The sequence below is a fragment of the Acanthopagrus latus genome, chromosome 16, assembly GCF_904848185.1.
Source record: "Acanthopagrus latus isolate v.2019 chromosome 16, fAcaLat1.1, whole genome shotgun sequence".
NCBI lineage: Eukaryota > Metazoa > Chordata > Actinopteri > Spariformes > Sparidae > Acanthopagrus > Acanthopagrus latus.
The window spans coordinates 4,115,700-4,130,170 of NC_051054.1; the positions used below are offsets into that span (position 1 = coordinate 4,115,700).

Genomic DNA, 14,471 nt, shown 5'->3' on the forward strand with positions numbered 1-14,471 from the left:
TGATTCACAACGTGTCCTTTTTATTATTAGTTCATTTCTGGGACAATAGAGTTTAATATCAGAGAGGGAGAGAGAGAGAGAGAGAGGTTTAGTGTGTGTGTGTGGTTTCTTTTTTTCCCCTTCCTGCCTGATTAAAGCTGCACCAGGTGGAGGTGTGTGTGTGTGTGTGTGTGTGTGTGTGTGTTTTCTGCTGGTTTAAAGGATTAGTCCACAGTTTACTCACAACAGAAAGTGCTCATCGGTGTGTGAAAACAGCTGATAATTAACATTCACAGGTTGTGGGATGGGGGGGAATCCCCTCATGAGGCCATAGTGACGTCATCAGTATCTTATAGATTTGACCCCCCTTGAGAAAGTGGAGGTGAGGAGTTTAAAAGTCGTGCATGTGGCATCTAAACAATTTAAAAAAAAAAAAAAAAAAGAGCTCCCAACTTGGAAAATGGCTGCGAACGCCCCCTCGAGTCAGAACAATCAGCTGATACACACAATCTTTGCAGTGATCCCTCAAATGTGACACGTGTGACAAAGACACACTATGGATATAATGGCAGCAGGATATCTAACAGTGAGATCAGTACACTGAAAACAGTCACCTATCAGACAACATACTGTACATACCGACAGATATATTGGTGTATATCTCTCTATCGGAGGCCGATATGTTGGGCAGTCTCTCATCCTCATACCTAACTGGCATGACTGTTGCATTGTGGGATCAAGTATGTAAGTCTGCACATTATATACGTAACTTTAGAGACACATTTCATCATTCACGTGGGTAAACTATGTCACTAAGTCCTGTGTTTGTCTTATACACCTGTCAGACTCAACCTCCTCCCTGTAGGTGCATCATGACTACACACCAAACACTAAGGTGGCAATTCAGCAAGAATCAGGTCAGTGAATCTTGCTGAATGGCCAGACTGTGGTGGAGAAACGCACTAAGACCCAGCACATCTACGTCGTTTGACTTCTTGAGAAGAAACGCCTCCGGAAAAAGAAAGAACATGACACAGAAAGGTTAACCACTGATCTCTACCTCCAGATGACTGTCAGGGCTGATAATATCTGAACACTTTCTTCAGCTGGAGGAAACAAAAAGTCCCCACAAATTCAAAATATGAAAGTATTAATTCTGAGAACGAGGCAGGTCAAATAGAGTTTACATGGTTTTATTGAACAGTGTCTCTTTTTTGTTTTCACATTCAACTTGCAAGCTTGTGAACGCACCGAGGTCAGAGGAACAACTTGGCAACTCGTGAAGGAGGAGCACGTGAATGAACTATTAACAGGCGAGCTGGGTCTTTTGAGTTGCATTGTGGGAAATGTAGGATCCATACTACAAAGAGCACAACTCAGGATATTTGAGGATCTGCAGCCTCAATTCCAACCATTAGAGTAAATCAGTTTATCTGTATTTTATATGAAATACTGGGATTCAATAAACAGGATGGTAATATCCAAAATGACATGCATTATTATTTGGAAATGTATGAAACCAGGCGCACAAAGCAGCAAAAACTTTTGTTCAACAGGAAACTGAATTTTGATAATCTATTCATTAATTTCAAGTAATTTTCAAACAAAAATATCAAACAAATCTGAGAATTTGCTGTTTGTCTCTGTTTAATGTTATTATGAATGTAATATTTTTGTCTTTTTGGCCTGTCGGTTGGACAAAACAAGCAATATAAAGACATGATGTGCTCGGCTGTTTTTATACATATAGACAATTAAATGAAAAGAATAATCAATACAGAACTCAATGATGAAAATGATTAATGGCAATAAAGTTGTTGATGATTTGATTTCTACAGAACGTCTCACGCACCAGCTCTGATCAGACGTTACACCACGAGCACACCGGCTGTCGTGTTTTAATGTTTTAATGGGAATAAAACAGCACATTGGAGATGTTTGAGTGCTACAAAGAAAAACAAAACAAAACAGTGCTTTCAAGCAAAAGTTAAAACCAATTAAATAAAACTCATGGAGGAACTTTTACACTTGTCGGCTCCATGATTCTCCGGGTCTTTATGATCAGGTATGGCAGCAATGACATCATGAAAAACAACTGAACGGGGCCTTCATGAGGTATTTTTTTCTGACAGATCTTCAGGTCCCTGAGGTTTCTACAAGGACTCGAACTCATCGATCCTCTGCTTGGTGTTGCCCATACGGATCTGACGGAGGGTCTTGTACTTGTCTCGGCCGGCTCGGATGTTCTCGGCGTGGAGCGTATCGTTGTGGGTTTTCTTGTCGTTGTCTCGGGCTTGTGCCAGCTCTGAGCTCAGGGCCTGTGGAGGGACGACAGAGAATTTTTTGCTCTTGTAACTTAAGAATTAAGACTCGCTTTATCAAAACACAGCGCATCCGATGTGGAAAAGCCAGTGCACGTACAAGCGTACACCCTGACAAGTAATTCCTGTTCGGATGCGAATTGTTTCCTGGGACCCTGAACTCACCATAAGCTTCTTCTGCAGGCGCTCGTTCTTCTCTGCCTCGGTGACTCGCTCCTCCTCTTGGCGGTGGTCGTTGATGCCCTGCGTCTGCAGCTCGGCGCTGTAGGTGCTGTTCTCCTCGCTGTGCTCACTCTGCTCGTGGTCGCTCTCGCTGTCAGAGGAGGAAGAGGAGGAGGAGGAGGAGGCGGGAGCGGCAGGAGGTGCAGGAGCAGAGGTGGTGGAGGTCATCACAATTTGCAGCTCCTCCTTTGTCTTCAGCAGATTCTCCTCCACTTCCCTAGCCTGGGATGAAGAAGAGAGGTCTGGTTTAGTGTCATATCACATTGCATTGCATCGCATCAAATTACATCGTAACAACCTTGTGATAAAAAATGTGACAAAAGTGATAAAACACAGATAATAATGAAAAAGAAATTGTCCCCGTGACATAAAAAAACCCAAATAACAACCAGCTGAGAAGATGATGAAGTACGTATGTTCTGACATTTCCCAGGTAATCCCGGCACCTCCGAGGAGGCCGTACATCCTGACGATCATGTGTCGGAAACTCACCTTGTTGTGCCATGACTCAGCCTCTTCCTCCTTCTCTCTCTTGGCCTCCTCCAGCAAAGCGATCTTGCTGCTGTACTCGGCCAACTCTGCAGCCTGCGGGAGGAGGCACAAACCGTGTCGTCAGAACACCCGAGAATAGACACCTGTTTACCTTCAGTGACCTCAATTATCAGGACACGGTGTCTTTTTTTTTTATGAATGGCTGGACAGTTATTCATCATTTATTTAGTAATAGTCTAAATGTGGCATGAATAAATACATGTAGAACTTTTAATTTCACAGCATTTGCCTGAATGTTTTTGTCGCTTTTACAAATTCAGCTCGTAAAATGTCAAGATGTAAATTATAAAAACCCATTTTTACCTCAACAAAATCATCAATATTTTAAAGTGTGAAAGGGTCTTGGAAGATCTTCTCAAGCTACGAGATAAATGTAATCCAACGAGAGCAGGATAATCCCCCCCAGGCAAAGCTGTATTTGCTCAAATTGCTAATATGTGTTTATGCTGAATGCGGGAGCGTCATGTGTAATGACTGTTTTTCTATCACGACTTTCTCACGTGAAGGACTGGAGTACTTCTTGCACCGTGTACTCACCAGCTGCTCCTGGCTCTTTATCTGGTCCTCAGCTTGCCTGGCCAGCTCCTCCTTGGCTATTATGGCCTCCATCCTCTCAGCCTCCAGCCGGGCCGCCTCCTGCTCCACCCTCCTCCTCTCCTCCTCCAGCCTCATGGCCCTGTCCAGCTGCTCCTGAAGCTCTGCAGGACAAATTGAGTGAAGAATCTATCATACATTGAACAGGGTGAAAAAATTAACCACTTACGTTCATTGCTGCATTCTGGCACCTATGAAATAATAAGTCTGCATCAGTTAAAGCAGCGTTTTCGAACCTTTTTGACCCACTGACCCTTAAAATGAACTATCTGTGACACCCACATGATGAGATCTGTGAGCAGTTTATCTCTTTTAGTGAAATCTGAATTAAATGACCATTTACACACAGAATGGATGCAGCATCTGCACTTCCTCCCACTGTACTAAAATGAAGTCAATCATGTTTTAAACCCTTTTTAAAGTGTAAAACGACTAAATTAATCCACACTTATTAGAAAAATTATCACTTGAACACACAGAAGTGTGATGAGAACGACCTTAAGTGTCATGCTGTCATTCATCTTTATAAATCTATATGCACACGACACACAAACTTTAGAGAACAAATAAGAACATTTTCTGAGAAACTTCTGAACAAATAAAGTCAAACAAAAAGTTTTTTTTGTCAAGGAACCACATTGCTTCAGTTTGCAAATTTCACTCACTGTTGATTAATGACTTAAGACTGTTTTAATTTGTTTTTCTTAGATTATTATCCTTTGCAAATGTGCTTTTAACTTGCAGTGACCCGAAAACAGATCATCGTTCTGTACATTTCCCTAAAGAAATACAGGAAAATATGCAGTATTTCACAAGTAAAAGAAATAAAAGGGACAAAAAAAAGTCTGAAAAAAAGACATATCATTTTGGGAAACGTAATTTTTCGGTAGATCCTTTTAGATTTTTGGGTCTTAACCGCTGACTTAAAGCAAATAACAGAAGTGTTAACATTTCCCACATCAGTCCATCTTACAGTCTTTGTTTCTTCATCGTCTCAATGCATGTTGCCACTGTTTCTAGTGCAGGAAGCTGCAATTTTACTAATTTTATGAAAACACTGCTGCCCTGAAATCAGCCACGATCAGTTAAATCACAAGTGGTAAGAATGTTTTTGATGCACATCCAGTGACTTTCAAAGATCTGACAGTATTGTGACACTGAGCTGGAGTATTTACATATACAAATATGTTGTATGTTTTTGTATTTGTGCACAAGTAACTGTTAACTTGAAAAATCCAGCAAGAGAATGACTTCCATCCTTCTAATTTCACCTTTTAATTGCATTAAAATAACAGAAGAGGGCAGTAAAGCGATATTACATGTTAAAGATATAATAAAACAGAATATAATCACAGTTTCTTTACCTATGTATGTATGAAGCAGGTCTTTCTGTTTCATCAGTATGACCTATATGATCTGTGATGAGGAGAATACTTAATTTAATTTAAGCGTCTCACCTCTCTCTGCTCTCTTGGTTGTCTCTTCGAACTGGTAGAGCTTCATCATCAGCTCCTGCTTCTCTCGCTCCATGTTCTCCTTCTCTCTCTCGATGGCCTCCCTCCTCTTCTTCTCGCTCTCCAGCTGATCCCTGCGGAGCACATCGAGAGAAGACTGACAACGTGATTTCAGATCCTAATGTTTCATCTGTCTGAGGCTGTGACAGTAAAACACAAGATGTTTTAAACTGACTAATGTGCCTCTTTTCGGTTTGTTATTTCTACACATATATGCACAGACAGGACTTATGCACATGCAAGCAGGCGAGCGATGAGGGGTTCGGTGCCTTGCTCAAGGGCAGAGCAACTGCCACCCCCAGCTGCTGTACCTCTCCATCTTCTTCTGCAGCCTCTCCTCTCTGGCCTGAGCCTTCATCTGCTGGACCTCGATGCTGTCGGGTTTGCGGCGGCGCATGTACAGCTCATGGTTTCCAATGCAAAGCTGCAGGATGCGCTTGTTGACTCGTAGTCGTGGAGCGAGGATTACGAAATCCTTCCAAAGAAGAGAGAAAGAAAAGAAAACGTTTGGTTTAAAAAATCTAAAAGTGGTTATTTAACCATAACTAAACCATAGCTTAACTCTCCTTAAGTGTGCCTGTAAGCCAAATAAACAAATTACCCATAAATTTAACAAAAAATGTTGCTTAAATATATAATATGAATTTTTAAAGAGACTTGTCCAGTTTTTCTGTAAAACTGTACCACATTAGTCTGCATTCCCATTTACACTTAATTATAAATGCATATTGTTTTTATCTAATAAACAACAAAGAAAAAAAACAAGAAATTGTAAGGAACTTTAAAGAAACAATGTGACACAGTGGAAACGCTTTAAAAGGGAGATGATAAAAACTATAATTAAATGTTCAAGAGTAAGTGAAAAAAAAGTTTTACATTCTAGTCATCCTGAAAAAAGTACATACAAATCAAAGAAATTCTTCTTTTTGCTTAAATATCTGCATTTTCATTAAGTTTTTACAACATTTATCCCATTGAACACATGACTGCTGCTTCATGTTGCAAGACTGCATTCCCAACACTTTACATGAAGGAAGACATAACAGCCTGCCTTTTAGTTGCATATTAGCTCTTTAGTAGTTGTTATAAAGCACTCATTAATTAGCAGAAGCTGAATAAGGCCTCGTTAAAAACATTACTTACAGTAACTTTCCTGTCTATGGGCTTGATGATGAATTTCTTGTCGTTGAAAGAAACGTTTCTGATTTCACTCCAGGGGAATCCGATCTTTGGAGTCAGCCTGATGGATGGAGGAAAAAAAGAAAGATTTATAGGACTTAAACAGGCAGAAAACTCTTTTAGGGTTTCACTGAACATAGCGACAGGCGCAGTGCCACCGTCTACATTCATGTTGTAGTGGAATCAAGAGATTTAGGTCAATGGCCTCTTCAAAACAACAGCCACGCGGTCAAATGTTATTTAAAGCTCGACCCACTGGATGGGAGCGTAGCTGAGGTCGATGACTGCCTGTGTGTTGCCCTCCCGTCTGTAGCTGTATGTCACCAAATCAATACGCAATACACGCTGCAGGTACGTTGCTAGGGGAGACTTACCTGTCATTCTTCTCATAGATGTTCAGTCCCAGAGCGTCGACTCCCAGCCACAAGTCTGTGGTCTTCTTGTTCTTGATCTCGAAGTAGTTGACGCCGTACATTTCCAGATCCTGAGCAATCTTCAGGTACTCGAGCATGGCCTCCTCCCTGGGATTCACACAGATTCATTAATCTTTAAATCATATATAAGTGAGTCGTGATGTTGTGACCGGGCTACGGTCAGTCACTCTCTTTTGTTCCTAAGGTATTCATCACTTACTTCAGCATGGCTCCGTGCTCCTCATGCCAAACCTGGATTCTCTCCTCCCACTGCTCCTTGGACAGCTTGTGTTGTTCCAGCACCCTGAGAGGAGCGACCAGATATCAGAAACCAACTGGTGAACATGTAAACAGTCTGTGTGGACCTGCAGAGCTGCACCACACACACACACCGCCTAGTCCTGTCTCTCATGTCCACTTAGAAGACATGGTTTCATAACTGAGTCATAAATCTATGATGTAATTTCGTGATCTTGACCTCACCTCTTGGGCAGCAGGCGCTCGGAGGACAGGTAACCTGGCTCGTTCACTGTCCGTTTGTACTCTCCGTACTTGGCCTGCACGGCGTAAGAGGCGAGCAGGACAGCGGACTCTGGAGGGCAGTAGATCTCCTCTGACAGAATGTCCTCCTTCACCTGCAGGAAGAAAAGCCTCCGGGTGACGTCCTGGATCAGCTCCTCGCCCACGTCCTCAGGGTAGAACTTGGCCCTCAGCTTGAACTGCAGGGGAGTCTCCTTCTTCACGTCCTGGGCCATCACCTGAGAAATGTAGAGTAGAACTTAGTACAGGACAATCTATAATAAGCATTGAGTAGGAAAGAGTTTCTTCCCAACTATTGGTACCTGCAGGAGTTACAAGAGGTACTGGGACATTTCTGTTTAGGGGGAAATGCAAGCTACAACAAGCTGATTGCACAGAACATGCATCCCACCAGGAGCATATTTATGCTCATCTGTATGTTCCAAAGCTCTAAAGTCCCCAAGGTCCAATATGGTTGGTACATTTTCCCTCTTATTGTGTTGCCATCAAAACCTGATCCTGACACCTGGAACCTGAACCTTGGGAATCTAGGACCCTTTCTCTATTTCCCATTATGAGCCGTGTAAATATGTTGCCAGCGTGCTCAGTTTCTAAGGTGTAATGTTCCCAGGATACAATGTACCAAGGATCCTGAGTATCCAAGGTCCCATTTCCCCAGGATCCCAAGTTTCCAAGGCCTGATGTTCCCAAAGGGCCTATGTTTTCCAGCTCAACATTCTGTTAACACATATTAACCCTCCATGTGTTCCGGTTTGTTCCTGCACTCTAAGAGCAAAACACCGTGTCAGTTTTGATGACACTCACTCATTGAAGCCACACTTTTACCTTCTTCTCGGCGTTCAGCCACGTGAGGAATCCTTTGGCGTCGACGAACTGCAGCCCGAAGTACCAAGTCTCACGCAGGCCGATCGTCCTGGTAACCTGAGACACAGACAGAAGAGAAGAGACATGAGCACCTCCACCTTCACAACCTCCTCTTCCTTCATTTTACAGCACAAAGCAGGACAATGCAAATGACAATATCAGTCTGAACAGGCTGAAAAGCAGCTGAGGAGGAGAGTATATCTTAAAGCCTTTATCACAGACTTCCTGTCAGGTACAAAGGTTATCAGATGTATTCTTCAGAGGAAGAGGGCGTCATACTGTTGAGTGGTGATGTCACCTTTCTGTACTTTTGGATGATTGTTTTAATAAGTAAACTTTACAGTCGCTGAGGAGGACGCCTCATCGTTTGAGGATGTTTTATCATTTCCTAAGGGAATTCATGAGACAGACGAACAACATGACTGAGATTCTGGCTCAGCCGGTTTTTCTCTCATATTTCAAATGCGACTTCTTCATTAATGCACCGCTAACAGTAGTCAAAACATATCATAACAATAAAGCAATAAAACAGGGGCAAATTGTTGCACCAAATATTTTTATGATTGATATTTTGAGCATCGGTATATTTTGCTGATAAGAAGTTTATTTGGACTCCATCTAAATGCTGAAAGTGTCATTACTCTACAGCCGCGTTGCATTGTGCAATCAACTACTACATCATAATGGTAAGATAAAGCAAAGTTAGATTTTGAATGCAGGGCTTTTACTTTGCCAGTAAAGTGCATAATGTATGTTCAGCCATGAGATTTGCAACAAAGACGAGTATGATCCCATAAATCTGTGTAAACTCATGTGGGGCTTTTTCACACAGTTTCTTACAGACCTGGTCAAAGAGCTGCTTCCCTGTCGTGTTGGGGTGGAAGGAAAACTCCAGCTCTGCGTCCATGGTGGTGACGCGGACGTTGACCTGCAGCGAAAAAAAGTCATTTAGACCCATAACAATAAAGATTTTCTGTTCTGATACACTTAAACCTTCTTATTTTCATTTAGTTATGTCTCTGATATGAATCTGAATCCATCAATCCTGTATTTTTTTCTTACTTCTGCAGTCATTTTGGCCACATTTGCTTTTCTGACCACATGATGAAACCCTCCCGGAGCCGTGAAGTGGATTGTTCATGAACCATAATTGCTCACTATCTCATTAGACTTTGGACTACCCTTGCAAGGTGCCACAAGGTTGCAGATTAAAATATCAAAATACTCTCTGCCTGCCAAGTTGCCTTTAGACTTTACCATTGTTTGAGGGATCGACCGCTCTTACGACAACAGCAGTTACACTGGCGCATAAATCTGCTTTCAAGCATTTCTGGAGTGAGTTTCCCCGAAGAAAAACAAACTCTCGATACTTTTCAGAAAAGGCTGACAAACACCCTCCCCGACCCCGGCCTGCAGGGCCAGGCTGGAGGCCTGAGCTCGTAGAAAGTTACACAATCGTTTTATGAAGTTACACTAGAGCACACCCCGAGTGTCATAAAGATAAACCCGCTGAAACCTGGGCAACAAAACTGGAACATCCATTTATGAAACCTTGAACATGTTTCTCAACTGGTTCTCCTCTTTCCATTATCACAAGATGATTTCTTTACACCCCTCTGAGGTATTCCTCACTGATCCTCACTAATCATTGACTGTGGTTATCACCATCATTGAGGCAGTAATCCATTACAATTAATTAGCGTGAGGGGTTTTTTCTTTTCTCTATTTGTTTATATCTGTTCAAGTCTCACCAATGAATCACGTTTTTCAGCATTTTCCAGAACACACAAGCAACTCCTGCTGCATCAATGTGTTTGATTTCACGTTGGTTTTACGTCAGTCAAACGGGGACAGACGTCAGCGTGACCTCCCGAGAGGCTTTTCTCCTTGGAGAGTCAATATGAGCACAGCGCTGAAGTCATAATGCACAGCACGGCCTTTCTTATCAGCTTTCCGTCAGACTGATGCTGAACCCTTAAGTAACTCTCGCTGAGGGCATTTAGGACTCGCAGCGATTCGTCACAGGATGAAAACGTGATCGTTGCTGCATGTTTTAAAGAATCAGAGGAGGAGAATGAAGCTGTTAAATCACAGTCAGGAGTTGTTGGTGGAAGACATTTTTAAAAAAAAATCAGTGCAGTGTCAGCAGAAGTGGTCACCACGATTGTTATCAGGCATGCACGGCCGCACAAACAACATGCTGTCCGGTTTTAGTTTCACAAGCAGCATTTTTCCTTCTGGCAGGAATGTGTGCAGCCTGGGTCAAACTCTACAGCTGGTTAATGAGTAAATGCCAAGAAGGCTAGGTGTCTCTTGGGACTAACACACAAGCTTGAAAAACAGGAAAAAGATGTGACAAAAACCGTAAATGACTGAACCTAAGACTTCCGTTATGCTCATTAGTCTTACTCGGACGTGAAATATTGCAGCTTCTCTTTCAGGTGAATCTATAAATCTACGTTTCAAAACCAGGAAGAGACATCTCAGTGAAGCATTTCATTATCTCGTCGACTGAAATCATTGGTGTCTTACCGTTTTAGGCATCTTGGCTGAGTTCGGTGGGCGAGCTCCAGCAGAAGAGAGTGTTTCCCAGGCTGACCGAGGCTGCAGTGGCCGACTCCGAGCAGAACCTCCACCTGATAACGAACACAGCTCCGCTCTGGCTGGCAGACTCAAGGGCAGGGCTGGTGTCCTTTGAACTCGGCTGTAGATCGCTCGCAGTGACGTGGGAGGTACGACTTGGTTGCTATCACGCAAACTGCGGGACCTCCGCCTTCCGCTGTGACCACCAAGACGCACAGCTCCACCCAAAGAGGATCACCTGTCTCAACACCTGAAGCACTGCGACCTTTGGTCAGAGCCAGCGAGGGTATATAGGCCCGGACGTACTATTTATGTTGCCTGTTTGGAGGTGACACGAGTGAGTCATGGGCTCCCGTAAAGAGAACAAATGAAGATAACATCCGGAGAGCGAGTGACACAAACCTTAAGAAGTTTCATGTTTACACACTTTAATGATGATCATACAAATACAACATCAGACAGAAAACAAAGAGACCAAATCTGATCATGTAAACATCCACACGGCTGCAGATTCACTGGTTTTTAATTATATAAATGTTGGAATGAACAATTAACTGACAAATATTTATCCTGCAACAATTGAAAATAACAAGTCATCTCAATATTTTGCAGCTCCAGCTTCGCAGATTTCACAGAAAGAGACATTTGAAGACATTAAAACGGCATTTCATTAGAGTTTTAGAGGCTTTCTGTCAAAGTAAATCAACATTTTTTATATTAATTCATTAAAAATCATTTGTTCTTATCACTCTGAGAAATGCAGAGGACTCATACAATCACCACGTACAATGCTACACTATGTAGATAATCATTTCAGTCATTTTTCATGCAAAAATATCAAACATTTGGAGGTTAAAGCTTCTGAAATTTGAGGATTTGCTGCTTGTCTTTGTCATTTCTGGCAGTAAACGAAGAGTCTTTGGGTTTTGAACTGCTGGTTGGACAAAATAAGCACATTTAAAACTGTATTTCACTCATCATCACTTCATATTTGACGCTGGAGCTTCACTGTGTTGAATGATGTACGTGCAGAGTTTGCAGAGACATTTTGTCACCAGTCGTTAAACTTTCAGAGTGAAACAATATTTGCAGATCCTGTTTTTCAGAGAAGGTGTGGATGGAATTTTAAAACATAGTTATGAAACTTTTTTTGTAGAAAACAGCTGGTTTTGAACATGTCAACTGGATGATTTCACTCTGTATTTTCTTATGTTTATAAAAAGTGATTTATTTCATTTATGTAATATGTTTCTGCATATTAAAGCTCTCACAGATGATGAAGAATATGTAAACATTTAGTTCAAGTAAATAAAAAGTATTCTATCATGTGTATTTTGTTCTTCTCTTGCACCTGATTTCCTTCACTGATCCATGATTTTTGCACAGCTATACTTTACAAAGAGGTAAAATTGAGGTTAAAACTCATCTTTAATTTGAAAATGCGGCTGGTCCTCTGGTTTGAAGTCTTCGTTGGGACTCCCGTCCTCGTTGAGGATGCGCGACGCTGTGTAGCCCACAATCGGATACTTTCTTTTGTACGTGCCTTCAAAGACGCTGTCCAGAGACTCCAGCTGCTCCTCATCGAGGCCCGTCTGTGGAGGGAAAAAGTCATTCATTCCACCGATTGTAAGTCAAACACATTCTCAACCTTTTGGGAGACAATGCTGCCCAGATGATGAGGTGGATGAAGTGGCACCAGACTTGAACTCACAGTATCTGAGGTCAGGTCTGCTGGGTCCAGAGACATCTTGGCCACGGCCCGAGTGGAGTCCTTACCAACCAGGGCGTTGTACGGTGCGTCTTTTCCATAAAACTCTGCAGTGGGGAAAATAAAATACATGTTTAAAACAGTGCATCGTACGCAGGATGATTACTGTCAGTTAAAGAAAAAAAAAAAAAAGGTTATATCTAAGCTTGATTAAAACAATAATCTCACTCTAAATATTTCATCTCTTAATTTTGACTTTACATCTCATAATCATGACTTTTGTCTCATATTTATCACTTTTCATCTCATAATTATGATTTTTCCTCTCATAATCATGACTTTTCAACACATAATATTGACTTTTCATCTCATGATCATGACTTTTTCTCTCATTTCTTTATTTTCTTTACTTAAATTAACCTTCATTCCACAGTTTAAGTTAAATCAATCACATTGTTTTCATCTGGTAAATCCCTGTCCAGGGTTTGACTGGCTGGCCTTGTTTACCTTTTCCCTTGGTGACATCAAACACAACTCCTTTTACTGCCATGTAAATAGGCTGTCCCTCCTAAGACAGGGAGGGGGGACGAGAACAACGGAAAAGGGGAATAAATCGTTATCTCCTCGGGGTTTGCGTGGATGCACACAGAGCACAAACACAGGCACAGAAACACACCCTGGATTATGGGGTCGGGAATAAAGTTTACCTCCCTGCCGTCGTATCTCTTCAGCTCCTCCTCAGTGAACAGTCGGACAGGTGTGGTGGACGGTTTGTACGTTAATTTAACGTCTTCCGCTAAAGTCGTGCAAAAGACAACGAAGAGGACAAAAACCCGCATCGTTGCCGTAGTGGGCTCGTTTGTTTGGACGAGTCTGAAGCGGAACTGTGATCTGTCCGCTTCCCTGTGGCTGCGATATGGGGTTAATGCTGCGTTTGAGGGCGTCGGTCATTTAAACTTTCACAGTAGTAGTGTCACTGTTGAAAACATCATGGCAGATTGAGGCAGCAGAACTAGAATCTGCAGTTATAAACGGGACAGTTCAGAGGAAACAGCAGTGACGGAGCTCAGGAGTCTGGAGGTTTCAATAATTAATGGAGTGAAACTGTCCCGTGCGTAAATGCGCACATCGCCCCTCTTAAAGGAGGAAACACACTTAATGTTTCTGCTGCTGGAGTCCAGTACATGTTGTGTTGTTAACGTTTTCTTCATTTAAGATGAATCAAGTCATCCACCCACACTCACCCTTCGATTAATCAGAGTGATACTCGTTATGACTTGACCTGCCCGACCAGAGATCTGTGTGCCACATTACGCACAGAGACGCACCACAGCGCTCCTCCTCCTCCTCCAGTTAAATAGAGCTCATGTACCTGGTCAAACGGAGCATTTGTCATCATCTCTAATTATTTTTGATCACTCTCAGAAGTCAGACTCAAGTAGTCAGACAGGACTGTCAGTGACTTGTGTCCATGTTGCTTCCAGCTGATCAAACTCACACTTCCAGCTGTTGATACATTCATTTTGGATCACTTTGGCCGTATTAATGCATTTTACATACATTTTGATAAAGGTCTTTTTTTAATTATTATTATCATTTTCACCTCAGCTCATATAATAAGTCTGTAATACACTGTGTGTATCAGACACGGACAGCTGAAACTTGTGTACATATTGTGTACCATTAAAACTAAATAAAAGTATTTTTCTCAGCATAAAATCATACAACCCATGTTATTATTGCTTATTAGGCCAAATACAGTTCACACCATCTCTCTTGTGTCCTACAGGGGGGTTTCCCCTTATTATACAACTTCATAAAACCCTCGTGCAACTGATAAAAGACCATATTTGGTACCAATAAATGTTCCATGTAAAAAAGCAGCCACACAGGTCAAGACATTGTATCTTTTCTGTTTCTTATCAGCTGCATGAGGGTTCAAGAGAAAATGAATATGGTCCAGTTCACTTTTTAGCTGTTTGTGACCTGCGAGTGTCACCTT

The 14,471-nt window shown here is 42.0% G+C and overlaps 2 protein-coding genes across 2 annotated transcripts; both read right to left on the reverse strand.

Moving 5' to 3' along the window:
* Positions 1-1,870: 1,870 nt before the first annotated feature.
* ezra (ezrin a) lies at positions 1,871-11,032 on the reverse strand. Its single transcript, XM_037071740.1, has 13 exons — positions 10,711-11,032; positions 9,023-9,106; positions 8,140-8,235; positions 7,258-7,532; positions 6,995-7,078; positions 6,736-6,882; positions 6,326-6,422; positions 5,494-5,657; positions 5,126-5,256; positions 3,612-3,772; positions 3,015-3,107; positions 2,466-2,744; positions 1,871-2,297 (listed from the first exon to the last, which is right to left on the reverse strand). The coding sequence occupies exons 1-13, from the start codon at positions 10,720-10,722 to the stop codon at positions 2,133-2,135; spliced, it is 1,788 nt and encodes a 595-aa protein (XP_036927635.1). The 5' UTR covers positions 10,723-11,032; the 3' UTR covers positions 1,871-2,132.
* A 140-nt stretch (positions 11,033-11,172) lies between these two features.
* Positions 11,173-13,416, reverse strand: nenf (neudesin neurotrophic factor; the record flags this gene model as incomplete). Its single annotated transcript, XM_037072239.1, has 4 exons — positions 11,173-12,353; positions 12,473-12,576; positions 12,977-13,037; positions 13,177-13,416. Coding segments are annotated over 4 exons (582 nt in total), but the record flags the coding sequence as incomplete, so codon positions are not given.
* Positions 13,417-14,471: the final 1,055 nt, after the last annotated feature.